This window comes from Myotis davidii, unplaced genomic scaffold (genome assembly GCF_000327345.1).
Source record: "Myotis davidii unplaced genomic scaffold, ASM32734v1 scaffold235, whole genome shotgun sequence".
NCBI classification, from domain to species: Eukaryota; Metazoa; Chordata; class Mammalia; order Chiroptera; family Vespertilionidae; genus Myotis; species Myotis davidii.
The window spans coordinates 1,444,461-1,471,467 of record NW_006287462.1 but is presented as its reverse complement, the minus strand read 5'-3'; the positions used below and the strand labels follow the sequence as shown (position 1 = coordinate 1,471,467).

Here is a 27,007-nt window from a genome sequence, read left to right as displayed (position 1 = left end):
CTGAGACGATGCACACTCTGGCTTGTGTGCAGATTGCCAAAGGTCAATATAAAGATGAAGGGGACTGCCTATTGATCTGTTTTTCTCTTAGACGTTAAATAAAATCCATGTCCCACTCAAAGAATTCATCTGTTTTACATAATGAATATAGAGATTTTGACATTTCTCAGAGAGCAGTCATCTAAATGTACTAAAGTTTTAAACACTTAATTGCACAATGCTATTGTGTTAAGTCCTTTCAAACGTTTTTGTCTTCATTCTTCCAACAAATACTCCATATACTCCTTCTAACTGTCAGGCACCGTCCTAGGTGCTAGGGATTGAATGGTGCTTGATAACAAGACACACCCTCCCTTCGTGAGACTGTAGTCAGAGAAACTGTCAATGACCAACAATTAAATGAATAAGTAGAAGATTGCATCTATGGCGAGGTCCACACACACAAAAAAGAAGCACATATGGACTCTGAAGAAGTAAAATAAGGACTGACATAATCAGGAAAGAAGGCATCTCTGAACACGATCATCAAGGTGAGAGATGAAGATGCAGGTGGAGATAGTTGCAGGTAGGGGTGGGATGGGAGGGGAGGAGGACCCTAGGCAGACAGCGTCTGACTTCATGAAATTCACAGAAAGGACCCAGGCCCTGATGCAAAGATGAATACAATTCCTTACTCCTGGCTTCTCTTAAGTAGAGAAAGAACAAAAAAGCAGTGAGACTCCAGAACTGAAGATGGGTTTCTAGAAAAGACAAAGCAGAACTGATTCTGGCATCCTGCCTGACTCATTTTCTTTGAGTGAAGATGAGCTCTTCTCTGTTCCTCATTCAGGGGAATTGCACACACACTGGCTGTCTTCAGGAACTCTTGTTTTAGGATATGCTCCCTGGCATTACAGGCAAAAGTACACTCAGTGCCACTGCCCATGAGAAGCACAGTAACTCACTCCTGTTTAGGGCAGTAGGTAAACACAGCTGCTGTCCCAAGTATTACCGGAAAATCATTTGCATCATTCATTTGGGTGGGCCACTTCCAGTTTTTGACTATCTATTCTTAGAGAGATTGTCCCACGGTGGACACCATGATTTCTGCTCCGCTGCCAAGTAGGAAGAAGGGTCTCTTCCACCCTTCCTTCCTCCCCCTCCTCTCCTCCCTTTTCCCTTTTCTGACATCCTTGACACTCTCTAAGTCCTGGCAGCTGCCTCAGATGGCTGAGACTCTGCATGTGAGAGTGGAAGAGATACTTCAAATTGGGACACTTTGGTTCTCACATCAGCGACATCAGAAAAACAACAGCCTCGGCTTCAAGCTGCATCATTTTTGACACAACAAAGAGCCCATGGGGCTCGCAGTAATTTCCAGAATCAGAGAGAAAAATAGGCAGCATTAAAAACCAATGGGATCTATATTAATTTACAAGTCAACAGAGAATATTACTCCAAGTCATGTCTATTACAAGACTGCTGGCCCAGAAACCTATCCCTGCATTCTCCCTCACACCTCATCTTTAAAAAAAAATTTTTTTTTATTGAGTTCAGAGAGGCAGGGAGAGGGAGAGAGAGATAGAATCATCAATGATGAGAATAATTGATCAGTGGCCTCCTGCATGCCCCCTACTGGGGACTAAGCCCGCAACCCAGGCATGTGTCCTTGATCAGAATCGAACCCGGGACCATTCGTTCTGCAAGCCGACACTCTATCCACTGAGCCAAACCAGCTAGAGCTCACTCCTCATTTTTATATGCATACCTGTTAGATTCTATTCCACCTCAAAGAAAGGTGTTAGAGAAAGGAAGGAGTTGAATTAATAAAGAAAAAATAATTTATGTGATGGAAGCTCCCCCGGAATCTTTTTCTATCCTCTTACTTAGCTGTTTTCTCTCTGTCCTCTTTTTCCTTCCTTCTCTTGTTCTCTTCATTTCTTTTTCTCTCTTCTTTCTCATTGATTCCCTCACTTTTCCCACCTCTCCTGCCCCCTCTCAGATTCACTCACCCTGTTTGTTTTTTCTCAGCATCATCACATTTATTGAAAGCCTTTGATGAACTAGGACACAGCATAAGCATATGAATGAAACATAAGTAAACAATTAAATAAGTAAAATAATTCCAACTTGTGGTAAGATTTATAGTGGAAACAAAAAGCACTAGATTAAAAAAAAAAAACCACTAGATAAATATGAGGATCAACAGGAAGCAGGGGTGTGTCACCAGGTCAGAGGTTCCAGCCCACTTTTGTGCCATGAACTCATTTGGACTTTGGTGAAACCTGTTGATTCCTTCTCAGAGCAGTCTTTTAAATATGTAAAATAAAATAAGTGGGATTATAAAAAAGACAATTGTACTGGAATATAGTCCTATCCACATATCTCTTAGGAGTCTGTTGACCCCAGGTTAGATTGTAAGACAACAGGAGTTTGGGTGTTATTTTAAGTAGAATAGGAGGTAATCAGAAGGTTTCAATCAGGAGAGTAATAAAGTATTATTTATAAGAGGTCACTGTTGTCACAATATGGAAATGGACTTCCTGTGACTAATAGTGGAGAAAGAGGAGTATTTAGGAGGCAACTGCTTTGGTGTAGGAACGAGGTGATCCTAGCATGGACTCAGAGAGCAATCATAGAGAAGACGATTTCTAAGAGTATCCCTCAGAGCAGTGATGGCGACCCTATGACAAGCATGTCAGAGGTGACACGCAAACTCATTTCTTTGGTTGATTTTTCTTTGTAAATGGAATTTAAATATATAAAATAAATATCAAAAATGTAAATCTTTGTTTTACTATGGTTGCAAAGATCAAAAAATTTCTATATGTGACACAGCACCAGAGTTAAGTTAGGGTTTTCAAAATGCTCAAAAGGTTCGCCATCACTGCCTTAGAGTCTGCCCATAAAGGAGAATGCCTCCCCTCAAAAGCAAAGGAAGAGACTGGAAAGAAAGAAGTAAACGAGTTTCTTTCTATCCCTGCTCTTCAGAAGCCCCTCAGTCCTCAGAAGTTTTCCTAGGAATACAAGTTGAGCAAACTCCTGAAGTTTGTGGCTGATAGCCCGTGGAATATGCAAAAAGATGTCTTTACACTTACTTGAAGCAAATATGTTTCCAGTAAACCTTAAAAGGAGTTGTTCTCCTTCTTTCACCTGGAAATGCCGAGATGGCTCTGGAGGACCACTGCAGCCTTCCAAGCGCAAGTTCCTAAGCTCCTGGTTTAGGTCTTTAGAAGGCACCACTGAGATAACCACTCTGTGCGGACTGTCTTTCTGGTGGTACAGGACAATGCAGGCACTGGTGCTGAGCATGGCTTCCTCTAAAGATTTCACAAAAGAAACCAAATGGCTATTGTCCACAATGGAGGACAGGTGGACCACAATAAACCTGCATGGGAGAGAAGAGGCATGACCAAAGGGAAACATACAGTCTCAAAAATATCACTGATGACTGGTAACTCCCAGGAAAGGAGCCACTGTCATCTAAATTTCCTTTAAAATCAAGCATTCTTTAAATTTTTTTTTTAATTTTTTATTACAAAGGGTATTACATATGTGTCCATTCCCCCCCCCGCCCTAAACAGTCCCCTAGCCTCCCCTATCCCCCAGTGTCTTCTGTCCATTGGTTATGCTTATATACCTTTATTGATTTCAGAGAGAAAGGGAGAGGGAGAGAGAGAGAGGGATAGGGACATGAATGATAAGAGAGAATCATTGATCTTCTGTCTCCTGCATGCCCCCCATTGGGGACTGAGCCCACAACCCAGGCATGTGCCCTTGACCAGAATCAAACCTGGGACCCTTCAGTCCATGGTTCTATCCACTGAGCAAAACTGGCTAGGGCAAAATCAAGCATTCTGATGACCAACTGGTTAGATTCATGAATGACTTTAATGAAACTCTGGGCAGTCAGGAAACCAGCTCAAATCAAAACAAATTCTAAAACAGATGTTCTTAAACAAAGAAATTTTGTAGTCTCAGCTCAGCTCTAAATATGGCAGCATATTTTAAATTATATTTTAATTAGCATTACTAATATGTATTTCAAATTATAGAAGAGAATGATGATCAAAATAATCTATTTACTAGCAATAAGATTCAGAATATGTATATCATCAGTAACTAGGAGTTGAAATATTCCTCTCTGTCAGGTGTTGTAAGGATTATTATGATGGATTGAATTATTATGAGTTGAATTGTGTCCCCTTTACCCAAATCCATATGTGAAATCCTAAAACCCAGTACCTCAGAATGTGACCTTATTTGGAGATAGGGTCTTTACAGAGGTGAAGTTAATGTGAGGTCATTAAGATGGGCCCCAATCTGATATGACTGACGCCATAAAAAGAAGAATTTGGGGCACAAAGATATGCATACAGAATCAATGCCTGGTGGACATAACAACAGCAATCTACAAGCCAAAGAGAAAGCCTTGGAATGGGTCCTTCTTTCACAGTCCTCAAAAGGAATGCACCTTGCTAACAAAACCTTGACTTTGGACTTCTAGCGTCCAGAACTAAGGCGATAAATTTCTGTTGTTTAAGTTTCCCAGTTTTTTGCTACTTTATTCTGGGATCCTACCAAATTAACACAGACCCCTCCCCTTGGTTGGATCATCCATCATCCAGCCCTTCTCCAGGGAACTGCCCAGCAGGAACCCTCAATCCAAAGCAGCCCCACTCCCAGAGACAAGGACTGACTGACACAGGGGTGGAAAGCCAGACACCTTGATAGTCACACTGCAAAGCCTGTTGTTTCTTTTATTCCCTTGCAGGATTCACCTGAGGGCCCTTTTTCAATAAGTCATTTGCATTTACATCTTAGACTCGAACCTGACCCAAGACAATTGTAGACACAAGCTGTTCCATTATGAAATACAGTCTATCTTTGGACATATGATTGCCCTCTCTTTATGAATGTCTACTGCTCATCAACCTTAAAGTGGCCTAAAACTCTTCTCATAATGAGCTGTCTAGAAAGCATGGAAATGAGAAAGCAAAATGAGGACACTGAAATAACAAATGCAGTTTGTAAATACATAGTTATGAGATGAGCATACTATGAACAGTTAATTACTATCGCCATGGAATTTCAGAAATGAAGGTGCTATTTTAAAACTATTTCGGAGTTAGAAGCAACCTGTAAAAATAAATCTAAGTTATGAGTGGTTTCCAAAAGCAGTTATTAAACTATCATAAATGAAATTACAGATGGCATCTTCATGTCAGCTCTGGTTTGCATCTTAAGCACAACCTAAGGGACTATTCATACTCCTATCTGAAGAATAAAAATGTAACCCTATGATCCCATCCCCGTAAAACCAATAATAACTCACTGGGATAGAACACCATCAGCTTTTATTGTTTACTATTGTATTACCTCTCTAAGTGTTCACTCAATTCAAATGATATCAAGCCACTCTGCGTGGTTCTCACTGCAACACCATCCAGCCCAAACCAGCCACTGTCTCGGCTTCTGAATCCCAGTAATTTCAAAGATTCACAGGCATTGTTCCCGGGTTTTCTTATAGAAGCACTTTTTGTCCTATGTAATGATAGCAGAAGAGAAATTGGTAAAATCTGTGCAGCACAAATCATAGTTAGTGCATTTATGTTTTTCATTAAGTGAATAATTTAATAACAATTCATTAAGTATATACCATGTGTCACTAATTATGCTGTGCACCAGGAATATAATGATAAGAAACATATCACCCTTGCTCTACAGAACCTCATAGTATTATAATATTATTCCATCACAGAACAAAGTAATCCATGTGGTAATTCAGGTCATCAGTGCACGGTGGTTTAGCAGCAGAAGGAAGGTACTCAGGGAAGCCCACAAAGTGAAAATACTGATATTCCTGATATTCCACATGAGTTTTGGAGATTGAGAAGCATTTTACTACTGGCAACAGAGTTAAGAGTACAGCCCCCAAAACATTAATACACTCTCTGACGTAAACTTGGATGCTTTAGGATAGTAGAGTAGTAGGATAGCATGAAAGGTAAGACCACAGACTCTGAACAAGACTGCCTACTTTCAGTAACTGCATGACCACTGGCGAGTTTTGTTTTTTTTTAAATCTCTCTGTATCTCAGTTTCCTTATCTATAATATGAGGCCAATCATAGTATCTGCATTATAGGATTCAATAAGTTAATATTTAAAGCACTTATAATTGCAGTAACCATAAGTGGTATTAATATTTGCATCCTAATTCCTACAGTAGTCATAGCCAATTAGCTTTCTGTACAATTCTTCTTGCTTAACTGGCCCCACCCAAAAGCCCTGAAAGAAGCAGTGATATGTACCATGTGATACTTTCCCCCCAACTAGAACTGATTTGACTAACAGAAGACCAGTTTCTAACACCCAGTGAATTTGATTCTTTTTCTTTGGAATTTGACTAAGAGGTCCAGAGACTGCAACCTGTCATTGTCCTTTGATTGTCATGTCCTGGGCTATGAAAGTGAATGAGCAGAGAGATCATTATGAAAGAAAATAGAAGGGGAGATGCTAAGGAAGAAGAGGAAAAAAATGAAAATGAAAAAAATCAGCGTAGTCCTAGAGATGGAGAAAGCAGAGATTACCTATTGTAGCCTTACAGTAGATTCCTCTTTTTTTGAATTCACTTAAATGGATATCTGTTCTTCACATCCCAAGGAAGAAAACCCTTGATATTGAACATCTTGCAGGAAAAATAAAACCCCCAATATAATGATACTTCAACTACAAGGGAAAGAACCATTCTAGCTAGGTACTAAAAAATGAAAACCCAAGTGTGACTCACACATCTTTATTTTTTAATAGAATTAGTTATGGGTTTAAAACTAACTTAGTGTCATAGGTTGCGCTGTTCATGACCTATAAATTAGCAACTGAACTAGATTTAAAATGTCTACTGTGAAAACTTTAGACTGTGTTGATCCTTCAGGGGTCAAACAGATTAGAATCAGGAGGATGGGGAGAAAATGACATTTAGTTTTTGGCTTTTGGTTTATAACTCTTCATGTTAATAATTTACTAGCATAGGAAAATACACTCATACTGAATCCAAAACTTCGGTCATTTACTAGAAACTGACTTCATCAAATGTGATATTGGGTTTTTTGTTTTGTTTTGTTTTGTTTTCTGATGGCAACTCTTACTTTTTTCTACCAATAGACTAAATTGTTTTTGTGAGGACATATAGGGTCTCAATTGTAATGGGGCTGACTATGCTCCCAGGTCTAGGTGGGTATATAATTTGAGCCAAATGGTGCATTAGGCATTTATTAATGCTATTTGGCAAAAAAAATTAAATTTTCCCATTCTGAGTACATGGTAAGGGTTGTACTTCCTTGTCCCCAGTGGTTGAGTGGGGCTTGTGACGAGTCTGTCTGGTTAATGAATAGTGAATACAGGAAGTATATGTCACTGTGAGGTGAGGCATATGGTTGCTAATGTGGGTCCAGCCAAACTCTTTCTTCTGCCACCATGACAGCAGCAGACAGTGGTTGCCCTTTAGGGTGAGTCCGGGAGTGAGGATGACTAAGAAGCACCCTGCCTCTGATGGCCACAGAGCCTGTGAGAGACATAAGGACTGTTGTTATGGCCATTGGGTTGTTGGGTTTTTGCTTATCATGCCATAACCTAGGCTAACCTGCCATGTATATTAGATCTTCCTATGGGCCCAGTGATCTGTTCAGGGATGGGTTTGTGACAGATTTATATTTAGAATAACACCCTAGATCTTTATATTTAATGCGGGGGAGAAGAACTTCCTCTTTTCCACTGTTCTTGGGATTATGAAGATGTAGCCACATTGCAGTATAAAGGTTGAGCATGACAGAGAATGGAATTGGCACAGGGAAGACAGAGAAGTGAGACATTGAGCGCTCATTCTGGTTGAAGAAATACATAAAGATAAATATAATCCCAGATTTTTAATTATATGCATCAAAGAATTCTATTTTAAAAAATCTTTATTTTTTTCTATCACTTAAAATCAAGAGTCCTTAATGATATAAAAATTAAATTTAGACTTCACCTTTCCAGCTTTCTTGTGATATAATTGACATATAACATTGTGTAAGTTACAGGTGTAAATTACAATGTGATGATTTGATGCATGCATTTATTGTGAAATGACTACCACAATAAAGTTAGTTAACACATCCATCACTCCAAATTTAGACTTAACTATTATAGAAAGAATTCATATTCAAATTAAATGATTTGGTGGCATTCTTACTTATCCCAGCTGTTCTTAACTCTACAAATAAATGCTTCCATTTATATATGGGTGTGGCAAATGTAGGTTTACAGTTATGAGTATACAAAACATAGAGATTCTTATATTATTATTTATTAGTTACTGTATTATTTTCCAAATGAACAACTATAAGCCTACTTTTGCTGCACCTTGTATGCTATTAGCAAACTTTGACAACTAGTATAGCAGAGCAGTGATAGCACTTGACCCTACTCAGAGATAACATTCTGATGTACTAAGAATTCCATGAAACATAATCACCTCTATTAATTGAATTTGTTTATTTAAAAATAACTGACCTTGCTAGTTCTTGAGTTCAAAACTCCTCCTATGTCCTAAATTCAAGGCATTTAGGGAATTATAATCAGCCCATTTGGGGTCAAGTGCTCAATTATAATGAACAGGGTCATTGAAAAATATGAAAGATCCCACTAAAACAACATAGATACAAAGGACAGTTTCTAGAATTTGTGATGTAATTCCTCCAAAATAAAGTGGCAGGTAGACAAAGCAGCAGGTGTCAACTCCAGGCTGCCTTTCTGACCTGGATGAATGCCTAATGCCTCACAATTAAAGGACACTCCGGAGATTTTTCTCAAAAAAGATCCGCTCCAAAGCACCTCATTATTTTGTCTCCACAAGTAGAACATTTCCAGGACAATTTCTTTTTCATTTTTGACACTTTATTTTTTAGAACAGTTTTAGGTTCATAGAAGAATTGAGAGGAAGATATAGAGATTTCCTATATATCTCGGGCCCACATGTGCATAGCCTTCTCTATTATCAACATCCCCCACCAGAGTGGTGTGTTTGTATCAACTGGTCGACCTACACTGACATATCATAATCACCCAAAGTGCATAGTGTTGTACATTCTGTGATTTGGAAAAATGTATAATGACATGTATCCATCATCACACAGAGTATTTTCACCACCCTAGAAATCCTCCATGCTTCACCTATTCATCCCTCCCCCACCCCAGCCCCTGGCAGCTACTGATCTTTATACTGCCTCCATAGTTTTGCCTTTTCCAAAGTATCATATAGTATGTGCCATATAGTATGAAGCATTTTCAGTTTGGGTTCTTTCACTTAGCAATATGCATTTAAGCTTCCTCCCTGCCTCTCTGTGGCTTGATAGTTCATTAGTTTGGGGCACTGAATAATATTTTATTGTACAGTTATTATTTATCCATTCACCTACTGAATGATACCTCAGTTGCTTCCAAGTTTGGGCAATTATGAATAAAGCTGTTCTAAGATCTTTGTGCAGGTTTTTGTGTGAACATAGTATTCTACTCCCTTGGGTAAATACCAAGGAGTGCTATTGCTGGATTTTGTGGAAAGCATATGTGTAGTTTTGTAAGAAACCAACAAACTGTCTTCCAAAGTAGCTGTACCATTTTGCATTCATACAAGCAACAAGTGAGAATTCTTGCTGTTCTACATCCTCACCAGCATTTCAGGTTGTCAGTGTTCTGGATTTTGGCCATTTTAATAAATATGTCATGGTACCTCACTGTTGTTTTAATTTGCTTCTCACTGGTGACATATGATGTAGAGTCTTTCCATATCCTTATTTGCCAACTATTAACGTCTTTGATGATGTGTCCATTAAGGTCTTTGGCCCATTTTAAAAATCAGGTTCTTTTTTTTCTTACTGATGAGTTTTAAGAGTTCTTTTATATTTTGGACAATAGTCCTTTATCAGATGTGTCTTTTGCAAAAAAAATTTCGCCCAGTATGTGGCTCATCTTCTCATTCTGTTTACATTGTCTTTCCTAGAGCATAAGTTCTTAATTTAATGAAGTCCAGCATATCAATTATTTTTTACGGATTGTACCTTTGGTGTTATATCTAAAAAGTCATCACCATATCAAGGATCATTTGGATTTTTACCTAGGTTATTATAGTCTAGGAATTTTATAGTTTTGCATTTTACATTTATCTTTATAATCAATTTTCAGTTATTTTATGAAAGATATAAGGTCTGTGTCTAGATGTCCACTTGTTCCAGCACCATTTGTGGAAAATCCACCTTTACAAAAGATCAATTGATTATATTTATGTGGATCTATTGCCAGATTCTCTATTCTGTTTCATTGATCTATTTGTTTATTTTTTCAGCCATACCACTCTGTCTTGATTGGTATAGCTTTATACCAATCTTATACTAAGTCTTATAGTCAGGTAGTGTCAGTCCTCAAGCTTTGTTCTTCTTTAAGATTGTGTTGGCTATTTTGAGTGATAGTTTCTTTATTTAAAAAAAATTAAATTAAATTTGTTTTCATATGGTTTTTTAAAACCACAGTAATGTTATATACTTGTAAGTACAATGGTATATAATAAATTCAAAATATTTCTAGTATACTACCTCCAAGTTGAATAAATCTGAAAAGTCATAGTTGCTCAGTAAGCATTCATTTACTTCAGAATTTGGCTGATATCATTTCACTTTATTAAAGGTCAACCTGTGTTGATAATATAGTACTGGCTGTTGAGTACAAAGGAAAATACAGCATGTGGGATGTTACTATTTATAAGATTACCATTTCTTAATGTAAAACATGGTGACTGCAGTTGATAACACTGTATTATATAATTGAAATTTGCTAAGATGGTACAATTTAAATGTTCTCACCAACATAAATAAATAAATAAGAGATAAATATGTGAGGTGATGTGTGTGTTAACTAACTAGATGGGAGGAATCCTTTCACAATGTATACACATTTAAAATCAGCATGATGTATGTTTTAAATATCTTACCATTTTATTTGTCAATAAACATAATAAATAAAAAATAATTCTGTTTAGTTTGAATCTTTAATACATTATAAATTTAACATACAAAACCCAGGATTATAAATAGTAAGCTGAGAGTAAGTAATCTGTGACCTCTTCTCTCCCCCCAAATTCTAAAGAAACTAGGTCCTGATAAACCGGCTTTACAATATGTTTTCGGGCTTGCATAAGCAGAAGGAATCATAAAGGAATGTCCAAAACTCCCTTCCAAAGTGTGTATGAAGCTAGGGTTGAAGATGAAGGGGCAATTGGACAGGGTTGATGGGATTGCTAGGAGGACAGATTTCTTTCCACTAATATAGTTATGGAAGAAAAGCATAAGTGATAATCAAGTGAGCAGAGCAAGAACTGTGATCCTTGGGATTCTATCCATAAAAGGTAAACTTGAGACCTTAGCCAAGATTCTCAAGGAGGCTAATGCAGTCTCAAGGAAGTAGCACCTGGTTCTCAGCAGAGACAGGAACAAATGTCATCTGGAGAAAAACAGCTCCATTCATGCAGAATCTCATCCATGCATGCTCAGAAACAAAGCCCCAAACACGAGGTAAATACCATGAGTGATAGCAGAAGCAACTGGCAACATCCTCAAAGACGACCGATATCAGAACTAGTAGATACAGAATGAAAACAACTATATATGAAAACCTTAATAAGATAAAGGGCAGTATCATAAAAACAAGCGGGCAGCAAGAATGACGGGAGATTTGGATAAAAGCTAAATAGAATCTTAATACATAACATGTATAATTGCTGGAAATAATAACTCAATGATAGATTAAAAGTCTATTTTAAAAGTATACACTGTGTGTGACATTTGAACTTGATTGTGAAGAAATTACTTTGGCTATAGCACACAGAGAAAGGAAAATGGAAGAGAAGAAAGGAAATGTGGAATTTAGAAAGAGATGGCCTAATGTACATCTAATTGAAACCCAGAAGTACTGAATAAATAAAAGGACAAGAGGCAATATTTGATTAGAAAACATATAAGGATTTTTCAGAAAAGACAGAAATTCATTCTTCAAGAAGCACAATGTATTGCATTCAGAAAAGGCTTTTAAAATTCATATCTAGATACAAATAGAAAAATGCAGAACATCAAATACCAAGAAAAGATCTGAAATGCAGCCAGCAAGATAAAGCAGATCACCCATAAAGTCATGAAAATTAAATTCACTGCAGTCTTTACAACATTGATTTTTTAAAAATCCATAAACAGTGGCAACAATATCCCCCAAAGAAATGAGAAAAAAAATCAATCTAAATCTTATGCCTTAGCTGGTCTCCAAAGAGTAAAGCATACCTCTCAGTTTTCATGCCCTTGTGTAGCACTCTCCCACAATGGAGCAGAGTTCCCTCTGTGACTCACTTGAACCAGTAGAAAGTTCCAGAACTGAAGATATGATAATTCCAGACTCCAGAAAGACTAGTAGCCTCAGCTTTTGTGCTTTCTGAAGCCCTGATACTCCATGTAAGTAGTCCAGCTATCCTTGTGGAAAGACCCGATGGCAGAAAGAGGCCAAATGGAGAATCAGATGGAAGAAAAAGGCCTTGGAATTACATGGAGAGAGAAAGAAGCCCAACCATTTCTGCCCATCAGCTGGTCCCAGGCTTCCCGCTATCACTGTCAAGGCTCCGGACATGTGAATAAAGCCATCTTGATTCCCCACCCTCAGACACTGAACTATCTGGAATGCTTAACAAACCCCAATCAAGATCAACATGAGAACCACTCCGTTGAGACCCCAAACAACCCACAGAATCATGAGAAATAATAAAATAGTTGTTGTTTAGAGTAGTTTGTTATGCAGAAATAGATAACTGAAGCACCCAGCAAAATTCTATTTTAAGAAAATGTATACACAGACAAATGGAAAGACATCCCATGCTCATGGATTAGAAGAATTAATGTTATTAAAATGTCTATACTGCCCAAAGTGATCTATAGCTTCAATACAAACTATAAAATTCCCAAAGGCATTCTTTACAGAAATAAAAAAAAAAATCCTAAAATGCATATAGAACCAAAAGAGAATCCGAATAGCCGAAGTAATCATAAGCAAAAAAAATAAAATAAAATAAATAAAGCTGTAAGCATCACACTTCCTGATTTCAAAATTTATTGCAAAGCTACAGTAATAATAACAGTATGATACTGACATAAAAACAGACATATAGACCAATTGGAACAGGATAGAGAGCCTAGAAACAAGTCCACACTTCTATAATGGACTGATCTTTGACAAGGATGCCGAAAATACAATAGGAAAAGGATACTCTTTTTTTTTTTTGAGGTTTAAAAAAATTTTTTAATTGATTTTTTACAGAGGGAGGAAGAGAGAGAGAAACATCTTTTCGAGAAATATCAGTCGGTGACTGGGGATCAAACCAAACCTGCAACCTAGGTATGTGCCCTGACCACTGGGAATCAAACCCAGGACCTCCGGGTGCACAGGACTATGCACCAACCATTGGGCAACACCAGCCAGAGTGAGGAGCTTTTTCCAAGGAAGACAGTGGGTGGGGACCACAGGAGAGAGAGGAGGAGCAGGCCTTTGAGGGGAGGAGTGAGTGTTAAGACTGGGTGGCTGAGGGAACCCACCAGGATCTTCCACCCAGAGGGCGGTGGTGGTTCTGAGTTCTGAGCATGTGACAAGGGAGGGAGCAGGCGCTTGTGGTTGATGTGTGCCCCTGGGCAAGCACTCTAGGAGCCTCCGATCCCCTCTCCTTAAAGAAGATCTGTTGTCTGCGAGGATTAAATGAGATAGCCACCTCTTCCTGTGCCAGGAGCTCAGCATCAGTAGGTGCTGGAGAAGGGCTAGTCCCGTGCAGACAGGGAGGGCCAATCACTGGGAGGCAGGACCACGGTAGGAAGGTTGGGGTGGTGAGGATGCTGGGGTCCAACCCCAGCAGGTCCAGGGGTCCCCAAAGGTGTGGACGGAGTCGGCGAAGAAGGAATGACATGGAGAAAGCGTTCAGTTGATCAGCAGCCTTGCCAGGATCTCTAGCCACAATCTCCAGCCAAGTTCTGTGCCCATGTTCTCTTGCTAGGTTCTCCAGCCAGGTTCTGTCCCTAGGATCTTCAGCCAGATTCTGTCTCTAGGTTCTTCAGCCAGCTTCTCTTACTAGGTTCTGTCTCTAGGTTCTGTGGCCAGTTTCTGTCCAGGAACTTTTGCCACGTTCCATCTCTAGGTTCTGTCTCTAGGTTCTGTTGCCACTTTCTGTCCAGGAACTTTTGCCATGTTCCATCTCTAGGTTCTGTCTCTAGGTTCTGTTGCCACTTTCTGTCCAGGAACTTTTGCCATGTTCCATCTCTAGGTTCTGTCTCTAGGTTCTGTTGCCACTTTCTGTCCAGGAACTTTTGCCATGTTCCATCTCTAGGTTCTGTCTCTAGGTTCTGTCTCTAGGTTCTGTTGGAAAAGGATACTCTTTACTAAATGGCTTTGGGAAAACTGGACATACACATGCAGAAGAATGAAATTGGACTCCTTTTAGAAACCATATACAAAAATTAACTCAACGCAGATTAAAGACTTAAATGTGATGACTGAAAGGGAAAACAAAACTGTCATTGCCTGAGGATGATGTAAGAGTTTACATACAAAAATTGAAGGAATTCTCAAAAAAAATTAGAGATAATGAGAGGTTTTAGAAAGATGCTGGCTTTAATACCATTGCAGAAAATCCACTATATTCATTTATAAATGTATCTCCAACAAATAAAAAGCAAAAAAATTAAATGCTATTTTTAATAGCAACCTAAACTATCAAGTATCTAGGAATATCTAGCAAAGCCTGTGTTGTACATATATGGCAACTTTTCTAACATTTCATTGGAAAACAGAGAACTACACAAATAGAAGCATATGTTATTATAACAGCTAGAAAGACTCAATATGGTAAATATTTTATTTTCCCCCAAAATTGGCCTATAAGTTAGAGGCAAGTAGAACAAAAATCCAAACATTTGTTTTTTGGACCTTGACAAACTGATTCTATTTTATATAAATGGAACATTACAAAAAAATTTAAGTTCTCCTAAAGAAGAATATGATATGATTTAACTACCAGATAGCAACTTATAAAGCTGTAATTATTAAAGCAGTATTAGATTTGCTCAAAACTATATTAAAATAGTGGTCAGTGGAATAGCTCAGATAAGGAAATTTGTTATATGACAGAGGAAGCATTGAAGATTGTTGGTGAAAGGAGAACCATTCAATAGCAATGCTGGGAGAAAATGTTAGCCACACGGAAAATTCCTACATCACACTGTATACAAAAATCATCAATTTCAGATGAATTGCAGACATATAAAAATTTAAACCTTTAAAAAAATGTGATAACAAAGATGAACATTTTTGTAATTTCAGGAAATGGAAGATTTTATCATCAGGACAAAAAGTACTTATCATTAAAGAAAATATAATAAATTTGGCACATAAATATGAAAATTCAGGCCACAAAATGACAAAGGATTAACGTTGAGAATATGATAAAAAAAATTACAAATCAAGGTAAAAATTTTAAAATGAGCACACAAATTAATAGATATTTCACATATAAGAAAACACAGATGTCTAACCAAAGAAATTCTGAAAGACATCATTTTCATTATAATCAAAACAGTGCAGTTTAAAAACACATGAGATTCATTTTACACCTATTAAATTTTCAAAATTATAAAATCTCACAATACGCAAGGCTGGGGAAGATGAGGAGCAATGGGAGGAGACTGTAATTTCGTTCTACCATTTGGTAAAACTTGTAAAATTGAACATGTGCATACCCTATGACTCAAATATTCATTTTCTAGGTATTTACTCTGAAGAAGTACTTGCTCAAATATACTTTGAGTCAAGAATAGATATAACAGCACTATTTGTATTAGAAAAAAAAACAAATAAAACTGATAGCAGAAAGAACCTAAATGTCCATCAGTAGGAAAGTAGATAAATAAAGTAGCAGTTATTCAATAGAATTTTATAAAGATGAAAATGAATGTCCACAACTCTAAATGAAAAGACAAGACTATAAGACTATCCACAGTAGGATACCATTTTTACTTTTATCAAGCATAGACAACGCCAAATAAGACACTGTATGAATAAAAATGTGATAAACTAAAATAAATATAAGCAAAAGAATAATTAAAAATTTCCAAATATGTTTAAATTTGGTATGGATGAGGAGCAATTATGTAACGAGGCTGAGGATGAAATAGGGGAGCGGCAAGTAAGGAGACACAATTGTAGGGGTAATATCCAATTTCTTTAGTTGTGTGGTAGCTTTACCAGTTTGTCCATTTTATTATTATATGATTTGACATATATTTTACAAATATTCTTGTGTATGATTCACATATTACATTTGAATAAAATAATTTTGAATCCAATAGCATTAAATAGAAATGACCATTTTTTTTATGAGCTACTCTTTCCTTGTAACTCTAAAATATTTCTTGGATAGGGTGGAATGTTTCTATTTAATAAATTTTCCCTTTCGTTACTCTCAATAAATCTTTTCTGGCTCACAATCAAATGACTTTCATCTTTTCCCCAGAAATCATTCAGACATGCAGGAATGTAAAGCAATAAAGACTTTAATTTTCATAGTCAGACTATGTTTTGGACTCCACCCGTTTTTATCTTGTTATGTTATGAGGCATGGATTTCTTCACCATGTTTCTATTTCCATAGGGAATGTTCAACTGGCTTTCACCCTTTGAGGAATGCATGTTAGATAAAGAGTGACATAGATTCTCATTTGATTATTTTATGCTCCACTAGATGGAGAAAAATACATCTACCATATTTAGCACTGATAATAATTATGTCAATTTAGCATTATCAAAAGTACAGAGAAATTAGCCTGGCTGGTATGGCTCAATGGTTGAATATCAACCTATGAAGTAGGAGGTCATGGTTCAATTCCTGGTAAAGGCATATGCCTGGATGGCGGGTTAGATCACCAGTGTGGGGCATGTAGGGGGCAACCAATGATTCTCTCTCTCATTATTGATGTTTCTATCTCTCTCTCCCTTCCTCTCTGAAACCAATACATATTTTTTTAAAAAAATGTATTGCTTTTAAAAATAGTAGAGAAATTAATAATATAATTTACATTTCCACAAATTTGCTCATTAATTTTGTTGTTTCACTTAACATTTTTTGAGTACGTACTGTTATACTTTTGCTGACTGATGATAAATGAAAAAAGGAACTTGATACTACGGTCAGATAGGATGTGCATAAGGAATGGGGCTGACACAGAGGCGCAATCAGTCCCTCCAGAAAAAATGAAAATCTTGGTGGGGGGGAATATCCTAGATATGAAAACAAGTGAAAAAGAATCTAAAAATGCTAGAATGCTCTTATCTCCCCAGGGAAGTGATTCTATTGATATTCCCACCCTGGTCAGCCTCCCGCTCCCCACCAACCAGGTGTGTGGGGGCTGATGCTTAACATATCTTGAGGCACATTAGATACAGGCTCCAGCTGTTAGCTGGAACTAAGTCATAATATTGCAATCCCCAAAGGACAGCATTGACCATGAAATGAGAAACAACAGAAACAACTTACATCTCTTTGAACATTGGCGCAAGAAAGCAACAACAAAGAAGCACATAAAAACTGCTCCCAGTGGAAGGGAAAGGAAGAAGAAAATTTGATCTGATTAAAAATTATAACCAATATTTAGAAAGGAATTTCTAAAGGCAAGAGAATGAAATTAGTATGAGAGATAATGCACTAGATTATAGCATGCTAATAGACATGATAGTAATCATTATGCTAATAGGTGATAGAATAATCTGAGTGAGATCACAAAATGAATATGTTTACAATGACTAAAGTTTTAAAGGAATACATAGAAAGCGTAATGAAAAAGGAAAAAGAGGAGTTTGGAAAAGAAAGCTTTTTTAAATTTAGCAACAGTCTTTTTAAATGATAATTATAATGATTGAAATGAACAGTTTAAACTGATGAGAAAGTTGGTAATATATATGATCAATCTACAGAAATTACCCCAAATGCAACATATAAAATATTAAAGATTAAGATATTACATTTAACCCATTTATATTTATTTAATATAATTGATTATTGTATTTACATCAACTTTTTTTTTAATTTTTACTTTTTTTAATTTTATTTATTTTTTACAGAGAGGAAGGGAGAGAGATAGAGAGTTAGCAACATCGATGAGAGAGAAACATCGATCAGCTGCCTCCTGCACACTCCCTACTGGGGATGTGCCCGCAACCAAGGTACATGTCCTTGACCGGAATTGAACCTGGGACCCTTGAGTCAACAGGCTGACGCTCTATCCACTGAGCCAAACCGGTTAGGGCTACATCAACTTTTTAATGCCACTGTGCTACTTTCTTTTTTCCTTTGTTATCTCTTTACTATAAGAACTTTTCCTTTTTTCTTTTACACTTTGCCTTTAGCTTTACATTCAATGCCAGATTTTTTAAAAAAATCTCTTATATTTTACTTAATCAAGTCAGTTCATTAATTTTATCTATTTATTTTGTTAAGAATATGTGAGTAGTACATTGTTATGAGCCCTTATATTTTAAAAAAGGGAAAAACTCCTTTGTTGGTGATAACCCTGATTCCACATCTTCCTTTCAAAATTTTGAAAATTTTAGTCCATTTTTCCCCTTGGTTTTTAGTGTGACAATGAATGAGGCTGAGGCTACACTGATTTTATACTTTCTTTCGTTAAGTGTCTCTGCTGAATGGATGCTGATAGAATTATATTTTATTTAGACAGACATTTCAGTTTTCCATGTTATGTCTTTTCTTTTGCATAAATTTTGCCTAGTAATCATTCAGTACTTTCTAACTCAAGGTTTTAATCAGAATCAGAAAACTGCTTAATCCTTTGATTAATCCTTTTGTGGCTGCTTGGATATCTTCTTTGATTGTACCTTTAATTACTAGGTTACATCACTTCAAATGATTTCTTATCATACTTTGTCCCTTTTCATCTCAGTTTGTCATCTTTGTATCTCAGCCTGTTGTTCTTTCTTTTTTATTTTATTTTTAATTATAGTTTACATTCAATATTATCTTATATTTCATCTTGTTGTCCTTTCATCTTCTCCTGGTCTATTCCGAAGTCTGTTTCTTAGGAATTTTGCTTCCTGGATACTACTAAACGTACAAAGTAGAATTCTCTGGTATTCTTCAGGTAACTATAATTCTCGCTCTGTGAAAACCAGGATGATGCTTTTTCTTCGTTTCTGTTTTTGTTTGTTTGTTTGTTTTGTTCTTCTTTTAAAATCTTGGTATTGATTGGTTGTTTTTTTTCTCTTAAGGCACCAAGTAGGATTTTGTGTTTTTATCTTTGGATATTTGTCTACTCACTTTCAATTCAATAGCCATTTGAATCTCTTTCTCAGATTTGGATGGCAGATCCATGTGCATAATTTTTAAACCAATTTTCGGTGTTTAGTCATTTTTACTGAGTATAATTCCTCTGGACCGATGTGTAGCCTTCTCTTACCTGTGCTAACTGGATTTCCACTGCTTTGGTTCAGCCGAGTGTATGAAGGTGCCACCCTCAGCATGCATTTCTATTAGGGCTCTTATTGCCTCTGTCTTTATCCGTGTGCTTGTGGGAATTTCATTTTTGACAATGCAACAGGCTACCTCCAATTTCTCTCTACATTCTGTTCTATTGTTCCTGAGGGATGTGGAAATATAACCACGGATGGGCAAAGAAACATTGATCTAATCACTTCCAAAAATGATATATGTGTATTACAGAGATAAATGTATATTTTCATTGGTATGTGGAAATCAGATAATAAGGGACAGGCAAACTATTACTTCTATCATATTTCTGGAAAATGGTATTGCTTTGTTTTATGATGTAAAGTACATGTCAGTCACAAATTATTTTTATTAATCCTTTGCTGTGTACTCTACAGATGGTATAAATACTCTAGCAACAAATTACTATTCAGAATCAATTTTTCTGGACAAGTTCTTATATTTGAAATAGATAAATATATGTTCTATATGTATTTTAGGGAATATTTAAAAGGGAATGTCTTAATCTATTAGACTGATACATTTTAAATTAGAAGTTTCTGGATATATCTGCTTAAAATCTTACTTTACTATGACATATAGGTACATGGGTTAACTAAATTGCCACTGGGATATATGCCAGTATGTGTTATACATATTTCTGGCAAATGGAGCTTATACACATATATATCCCAAGTAATGAAAGTATGTATGACTGGATTGTGCCTATATTTCTATGCTCTCTCTCACTTATCTAACACTAGGGAAAGTTTGATTTATTCTCCCAGCCAAAACCCAGTATTCCACTATTGCCAACATGGGGAAAGAACAAATGACCCACTTCTCCATTTCTAGCCTTGCATCTTTAAACTAAATAAATAATGGCTATTTGGAGTCATGACTACAAATAGAGCGATCTGGGCCCACACCTAGGTTGCACTAGTACTTCATAGGCATAGCTAGTTTGTACAGGTGCTTAATCTCAGTCTTCTCACTAATAAAACGAAGATGAGATGGTAAGGAGATTGGATGAGATACTATACATAAGGGATCTGGCACATACTAGTTTCTCGATTAATAGTAGTTATTTCTATTAAATGTCTGAAATTGTTTCTCCTTCTTCTGTTTTTTTAAAAAAATTCTTTTTAGAACCAGAAAATAGAAAGATTCCCTTCTACCTTTTTTCATTAAGAAAATAAAATAAGTATTAAATGAAAGACAGGAGTTTAGATCAGGAGTACTGTTATTCAGTGTACCTTATTCAGTGTTAGCATTTCATTTGCAATTTTATTTCTGGCTGGTAGCTCAATATATATTTGTCTATTGGTGGGGATTTTGTTTAATTATAAACATCAGGAGAGGAAGGAAGCCACCTATATAGTAAATATAGACTCAAATTTAATTTGTTGGAAAAGGTCAAGTTAATCTTTTCCCTATATTAACAGAATACTCCTAAATACAGAAATTAAAATCACCACACCACATCTTTGTAATTAACCATATCAAATTCTTTGAAAGTCAGGACTAATTTTGCCTGTTTTGTATTTTATAGCATACTTTGGGGCCCATTACAGCATAAAATCATTACCCTTTATGGATCCACATTTTATTTCTATACTAGAGGCTCAGTGCCTGAAATTCATGCATGGGGGAGGAGGAGGGAGGGTCCCTCACCCCAGCCTGCACCCTCTCACAATCTGAGGCTCTTTGGGGGATGTCTGACTGCCGGTTTAGGCCCGATCCCACAGGGATCGCAATCCGGGACTACTGGCTTCTAACTGCTTGCCTGCTTGCCTCATTCCCCCTAACCACTCACCTGCCTGCCTCATTGCCCCTAACCACTCTGCCTGCCTTGCCTGATCGCCCCTAACCACCTCTGCCTTGGCCCCCACTGCTGTGGCTTTGCTGGAAGGACATCCGGAATGACGTCCAGAAGGTCATTCAGCTGTCAGGTCTAATTAGCATATTATGCTTTTATTATTATAGATTAAAAATGTCACAATATTTTAATGCTGATATTTAAATACAAGACATTTGATTACATTTTTCAAGCATTTATGTTTCTTTGTTTACCATCGAGTCAATTAGAGATATGAGGATCTAACTCACCGGTTGAAGTATAAAGAAACCATCGTTTTTGTTGTGGTAGTGGCTCTTCTATTATGATCTATCTCAGACCCCAAATTTTTTTTATCAGGGTGTGAAGAACAAGGTAGGCATACAATGACTGGCTTCTGGAAAGGATGTGTGGATGGGTGCTGCACGTGAATCAGAGGGCTGGTGGACAGTACGGAGTAGGAAGTATCTTGCTGTGTTTTTAAATATGCCACCAGAGATGGGTCAACTGGTTGGATCTAAACAAATAAACAAACAAATATATATATATATATTGTCCCCCCAAAAAATATATACACACTTTAACAGCTAATAACTCAGTTTTCACTCCTTTTCAGGTTTAACTGATTTGAAATAATGGGTGAAGCCAGACTAAGCTTTAAACAAAGAAAATTTATCCTAAAGTGTCCTTAGACTTTTTTTATGGGGATACATAAAAGGTAAAGTTTATGGTACAAACCCAGCAAAAACCCACAAATTGAGGGCACACAAATACCAAGTGAAGTGATTCCTGATGTTTGTGATTCCATTGCTTCGCTTTATCAGCCGTGCCTGGACCAGAACGGTCATCAGTTTGAAAACAGGCACTGACAAAAAAAATTATTCATTTTTGTAGATAATTTTAAATTTTGAAAATGAACTATCCTATATAAAAAAGGCTAATATGCAAATTGTCCCCTTGACCGGGAGTTCGACCGAAGATGGGGCCGGCTGGTCAATGGCCCACGACTCCTCCAACCCTCCAGCCCGGCCAGCTCGGCCCAATTAGCCTCGATTGGGGTGGGCCTGCAGGACCCCACCCATGCATGAATTCATGCACTGGGACTCTAGTATGTTAATGAACACTTTATAATCATTCAAAGTGTGTATACATTTTGGGGGACACCTTGCGTACATATATATTCCTATATTTAATTAGCAAAAGATGTAAAGTATCAGCATATTTATAAACCAGTTTTCTGAAACTTTGAAGGAATGTAGTTTTAATATATCTCTCTATACATTGTTGGCTGAATCAATACTGCATTAATTTATTAAAAAGCACATTTAGTCCCTTTATACAAAGTCTTTGTGAAATCTAGTTTCCTTGTCCTTTTTTATAAATAACTGAGAAACACTCTTAATTGTAGGCAACAAAATGACCTAGAAAACAAAATAAGCATTTTACGTAATTTCTAATTAAAACTATTGTTAGATCAAGTGATCCTTAGAAACTAGAAACACAAGACTATATTTACTTAAGTGTTTTCTCTCACATAAGAAAACACTGCTTTAGCTAATAATAAAAATAGCTAGCATAATTCCAAAATTTCAAAGTTTATGAAAACTATTTATAAAATTAATTATTCATAATATCTTTTATTTAAAACTTTTCTTCTTTGCTTACCTTTTGTGGTAACAACTGGGAGAAACAGAAGCACCTGGGAAAGATTTAAGGCCAGAAGTACAGGGAAAACTGAGGAAATGCATGTTCTAAAATATAAACTGATATAACATTGCTCACCTTTGTATATATTGAATTCTTTAACAGTCTAAAACAGTCTTCCCAAGAATGATTTTTTTATAATTACATATAACCAGACTTTCAAAATCATAAATATTTTAATGGACAAACCTCCTTTTTGCTTCTGAGGTGGAAATCTTGAATCATATGAATGTCCAGTGCCTGGCATCAATCCTATTATACTCAACATATATTTTTGTTCATAACCATCATAAACAAAACAATACAAAAACCAGCTAGAAAAAATCTTTCAAATAAAGTGGAGATTCATTTTGCAGTGAGATTGAGTATGCTCCAAATCATCATTTTATTACTAAAAACACTGTATGTTAGGTGGTTGAAAGTATCAGAGAAGAATTCATTTACTGTTTTATTAAATATTTTGATCTTCATCTTTTAGGACCAGGTTTGATGACTCACACAATCTATTAGAAGGAATTCACCAGTTATTAATATTTACCTTTAATTGCACAAGCACGGGTGAGCCGAAAACTCCCGGAGGGTAATGCAGGGATATCCGCGAATCCATGCTTGGCTTGAGAGTGAGGCCTTTCGTTGTTACTGTGAAGGACTCTTTCTTTAAACAGGATACAACAGAGAAGATACCCAACTTGTAAACTTTCACTTCAGCACAGGTCCCCTGTGTGATTGAACGACAGTAGGACAAGGACATTAGCACAGCGCTGTTCTTACATGCTCCGTGGCTGTGAAAAAAAACCTACATGCTGTCCCTGTACTTGCCCGCAACTGAACATAGGCAACCAGGAATTTCTCAGTTTTGAGCTACATAACAGTTTATTTTTTAATTTAAAATAAATCCCAAAGAGAAAATGTATATGTGCCATGAGCAATCACATTCAGATTTTTAACAAATATTAATTACTTCTGGAATCCCATCCTCCTTAAGTTCACCAGAATGGACTTTAAATACTGGCCTTTATCCAGAAGATTCAACCCTGCTCTAGGACTGAAATTTCATTGGGTAGTTTCTGTACACATGATAGCACCTGTACCATCAGCAAATTCTTCCTTCTGACAACTCAATCTCTTAGTAAAGTCATTTTCTCTACTTCTGTCCTCCATGCAGTAGGAGCAGTTAACTACAAAGAGAGACATTTGTGTTTCATTTTTATATAGTGATATTTAAATTTGAAGCCTTTTTTATCACATAAAGGAACTGTACATAAATGAAAACAGAATTATCTACTCATATAATCTCCAGCGCTTAGAATGAGAAGGAAGACTTAGAAGCAATTTGATCTATTCATGCTTTCCTGAGCACCAGCCGGGCTCCGCCCTGGTGTGAGTGGATAGTCATGCAGACACACAAACATTTCAGGGATAATCACAATGCAAACTAACCTATCATTTGAAAACTGACTAAGGAAAATATTTCGCAATATCACTGCATGACTCCGTCGCTGGGAAAATTCAGGGCATGGTGAATGTCCCTAATTGGCTGGAGGGAATCTGGTGAAAGGTAAGAAAGTGTTCTGGGAACCAGTGGTGGTTGGCCTGTATCTCAGGCACATCTGGCAGATGTTAGGAAACAGGAAGGGTTGTTGATCAAGGGAGTGTCATGAACAGAGCTCTGATGGCGGTTCAACTGACTCTGGAGTTAGAATTCTTAAATGTCATATGAACCACATAAACATTTGGAAGGAATCCAGAGTTTAAATTGTCTTGAGCTAAAAATAGAGATAACTACTATTAGAATATTCTAAAGAGAAAAGTATATGCTTTTATTTTTTTCCAGTAGACAATGGTGTTCTCTCTCTCTCTGTCTCTCTGTCTCTCTCTCTCACTTTCTCTCTCTCTGTCTCTCTCTCTTTGATTATTCATTTTTTTAAATATATTTTATTGATTTTTTTTTTACAGAGAGGAAGGGAGAAGGATAGAGAGTTAGAAACATCGATGAGAGAGAACCATCGACCAGCCGCCTCCTGCACACCTCCTATTGGGGATGTGCCCACAACCAAGGTACATGCCCTTGACCAGAATCAAACCTGTGACTTTTCAGTCTGCAGGCCGATGCTCTATCCACTGAGCCAAACCGGTTAGGGCTGATTATTCATTTGCTAAACATCTTGTGTAGCTACTTTGTGAAAACCACATGTACCTGAGCACTTTCTGCTTCTATGTCAGGCAGAATGGCCAAGATTAAAAAGCCCCAATCAAGAGCTGTTATACTTACAGGCTTCCTAGACTAAATATAACATGTATTAGTTGCATAAGTGGGAGTAAATAATGAGAACAGGCTTAGCTTTCATATTTAACTGGATATCCTTATTTGTGAATCAGAAAAGACCAACCCAGAGAAAGTAGAGATGTGTTATAAAGAATTTCTTGTATACATGGAATGTTTTCACATTTATGCCCTGCCCTCCTCTTCAAATAATGACAATTTACATAAAGCAAAAAAAGACAAATATTTAAATTGTTTCAAAGTATGTTCACTGGCCCACAGAAGTTTCTTAAATTTTTGTTCCCATCAAATCTATGCTAAGTTTAGTAATTGTGAATATTCTTTCTTCAAAATATATGGATTTGTGGCCATAGAATTATACAGTAAAGTGTACGATGGGGGGAAAAAAGATCATTTTTAACTGTTAGCATGTGTTTTAGGCTTCCTTTTATCTTTTTAAGTGTACAATAGTTTTCCTTTTGTCCTTATGACCTACCAGGTAGATGTTATTATTTGTTCATTTTCCAGATGAAGAAATTGAGTCATAGCAAGGTTACATAATTTACCAAAGTTCACATAGCAAGAAAGTATATGAACCACATTTGAATCCTTCACAATCCACATCCTAACAACCACATATACTGTCCTTCATATATGAACTAAACACAATTTATAGACTAAAAATTATCTCAAAGCATACACACACATGCACAGTTGTTCATTTTAACATAATTTTCCAACCCATGACTGATAATAATAAAGCTACTATCATCCGGGGACTCTAACATTCTTAAATTTTGCAGAGATCCGTCACAGTGAAAACGTTAGTCTAAAGCCCGGCTGGCATGGCTAAGTGGTTGAATGTCGATCTATGAACCAGGAAGTCACAGTTTGGTTTCCGGTAGGGGCACATGCCCAGGTTGCGGGCTTGACTCCCAGTGTGGGGCATGTAGGAGGGAGCCGATCAATGATTCTCTCTTAATATTTCTATCTCTCTCTCCCTTTCCCTTCCTTTCTGAAATCAATAAAAATATATTTTTAAAGAAATGTTAGTCTAAAGCTAGTCTAACAAAGACATGAAGTTAATTAAGCCATGGTGTTGGATTTGTTAACCACGTAAAAACATTTGCTGTGTCCTAGACCCAAGTTCTCCATCCCTCAATTTGGCCAGTAATTTCTGTTCTTTGATCTTTGTGACTTTAGAGATCCTCAGAATTATACAATAAAGTGTACCATGGAAAAATTATAATTTTAACTCCTAGCATGTGTAATTTCTGTTCTTTCTGCTCTTTGTGGCAAAAAAAAAAAAAGAGTAAATGCACTAAAATAAATCTATGACCCTTTTCTTTTTTTACAAATGAGAATTTATATCTATACTACAATCTGGTAGAGAAAGAAATTTTTAGAGAAGGAATCAAACGGCAAGTGTAGATGTAGCCAATCATTTACCAACCTTGTAACTTCCTCTCATTCCATCCAGGGAACTTGGGGTTAGGTAACTTGACTGAAGGTTTATGTCAGACATTTTCACCATGACGTCTTTGTAATTTCCCCTGTAACATGCGGTAAATGGAATTGCAATGCATATTGGAAACGGAATTCTCATTTCCATAACTGAGC

The 27,007-nt window shown here is 36.7% G+C and overlaps 1 protein-coding gene across 1 annotated transcript in view; it reads right to left on the bottom strand.

The window, feature by feature from the left end:
* DTHD1 (death domain containing 1) overlaps window positions 1–27,007 on the bottom strand; it is a 56,259-nt gene that overhangs the window by 24,601 nt on the left and 4,651 nt on the right. Inside the window, exons 3-7 of the mRNA XM_006759332.2 lie at window positions 26,841–27,001; window positions 23,663–23,842; window positions 21,693–21,937; window positions 5,359–5,523; window positions 3,078–3,367 (exon numbers count right to left, since the gene is read on the bottom strand). Coding sequence (XP_006759395.1) covers window positions 3,078–3,367; window positions 5,359–5,523; window positions 21,693–21,937; window positions 23,663–23,842; window positions 26,841–27,001 — 1,041 coding nt within the window. The remainder of the gene's footprint in view (window positions 1–3,077; window positions 3,368–5,358; window positions 5,524–21,692; window positions 21,938–23,662; window positions 23,843–26,840; window positions 27,002–27,007) is intronic.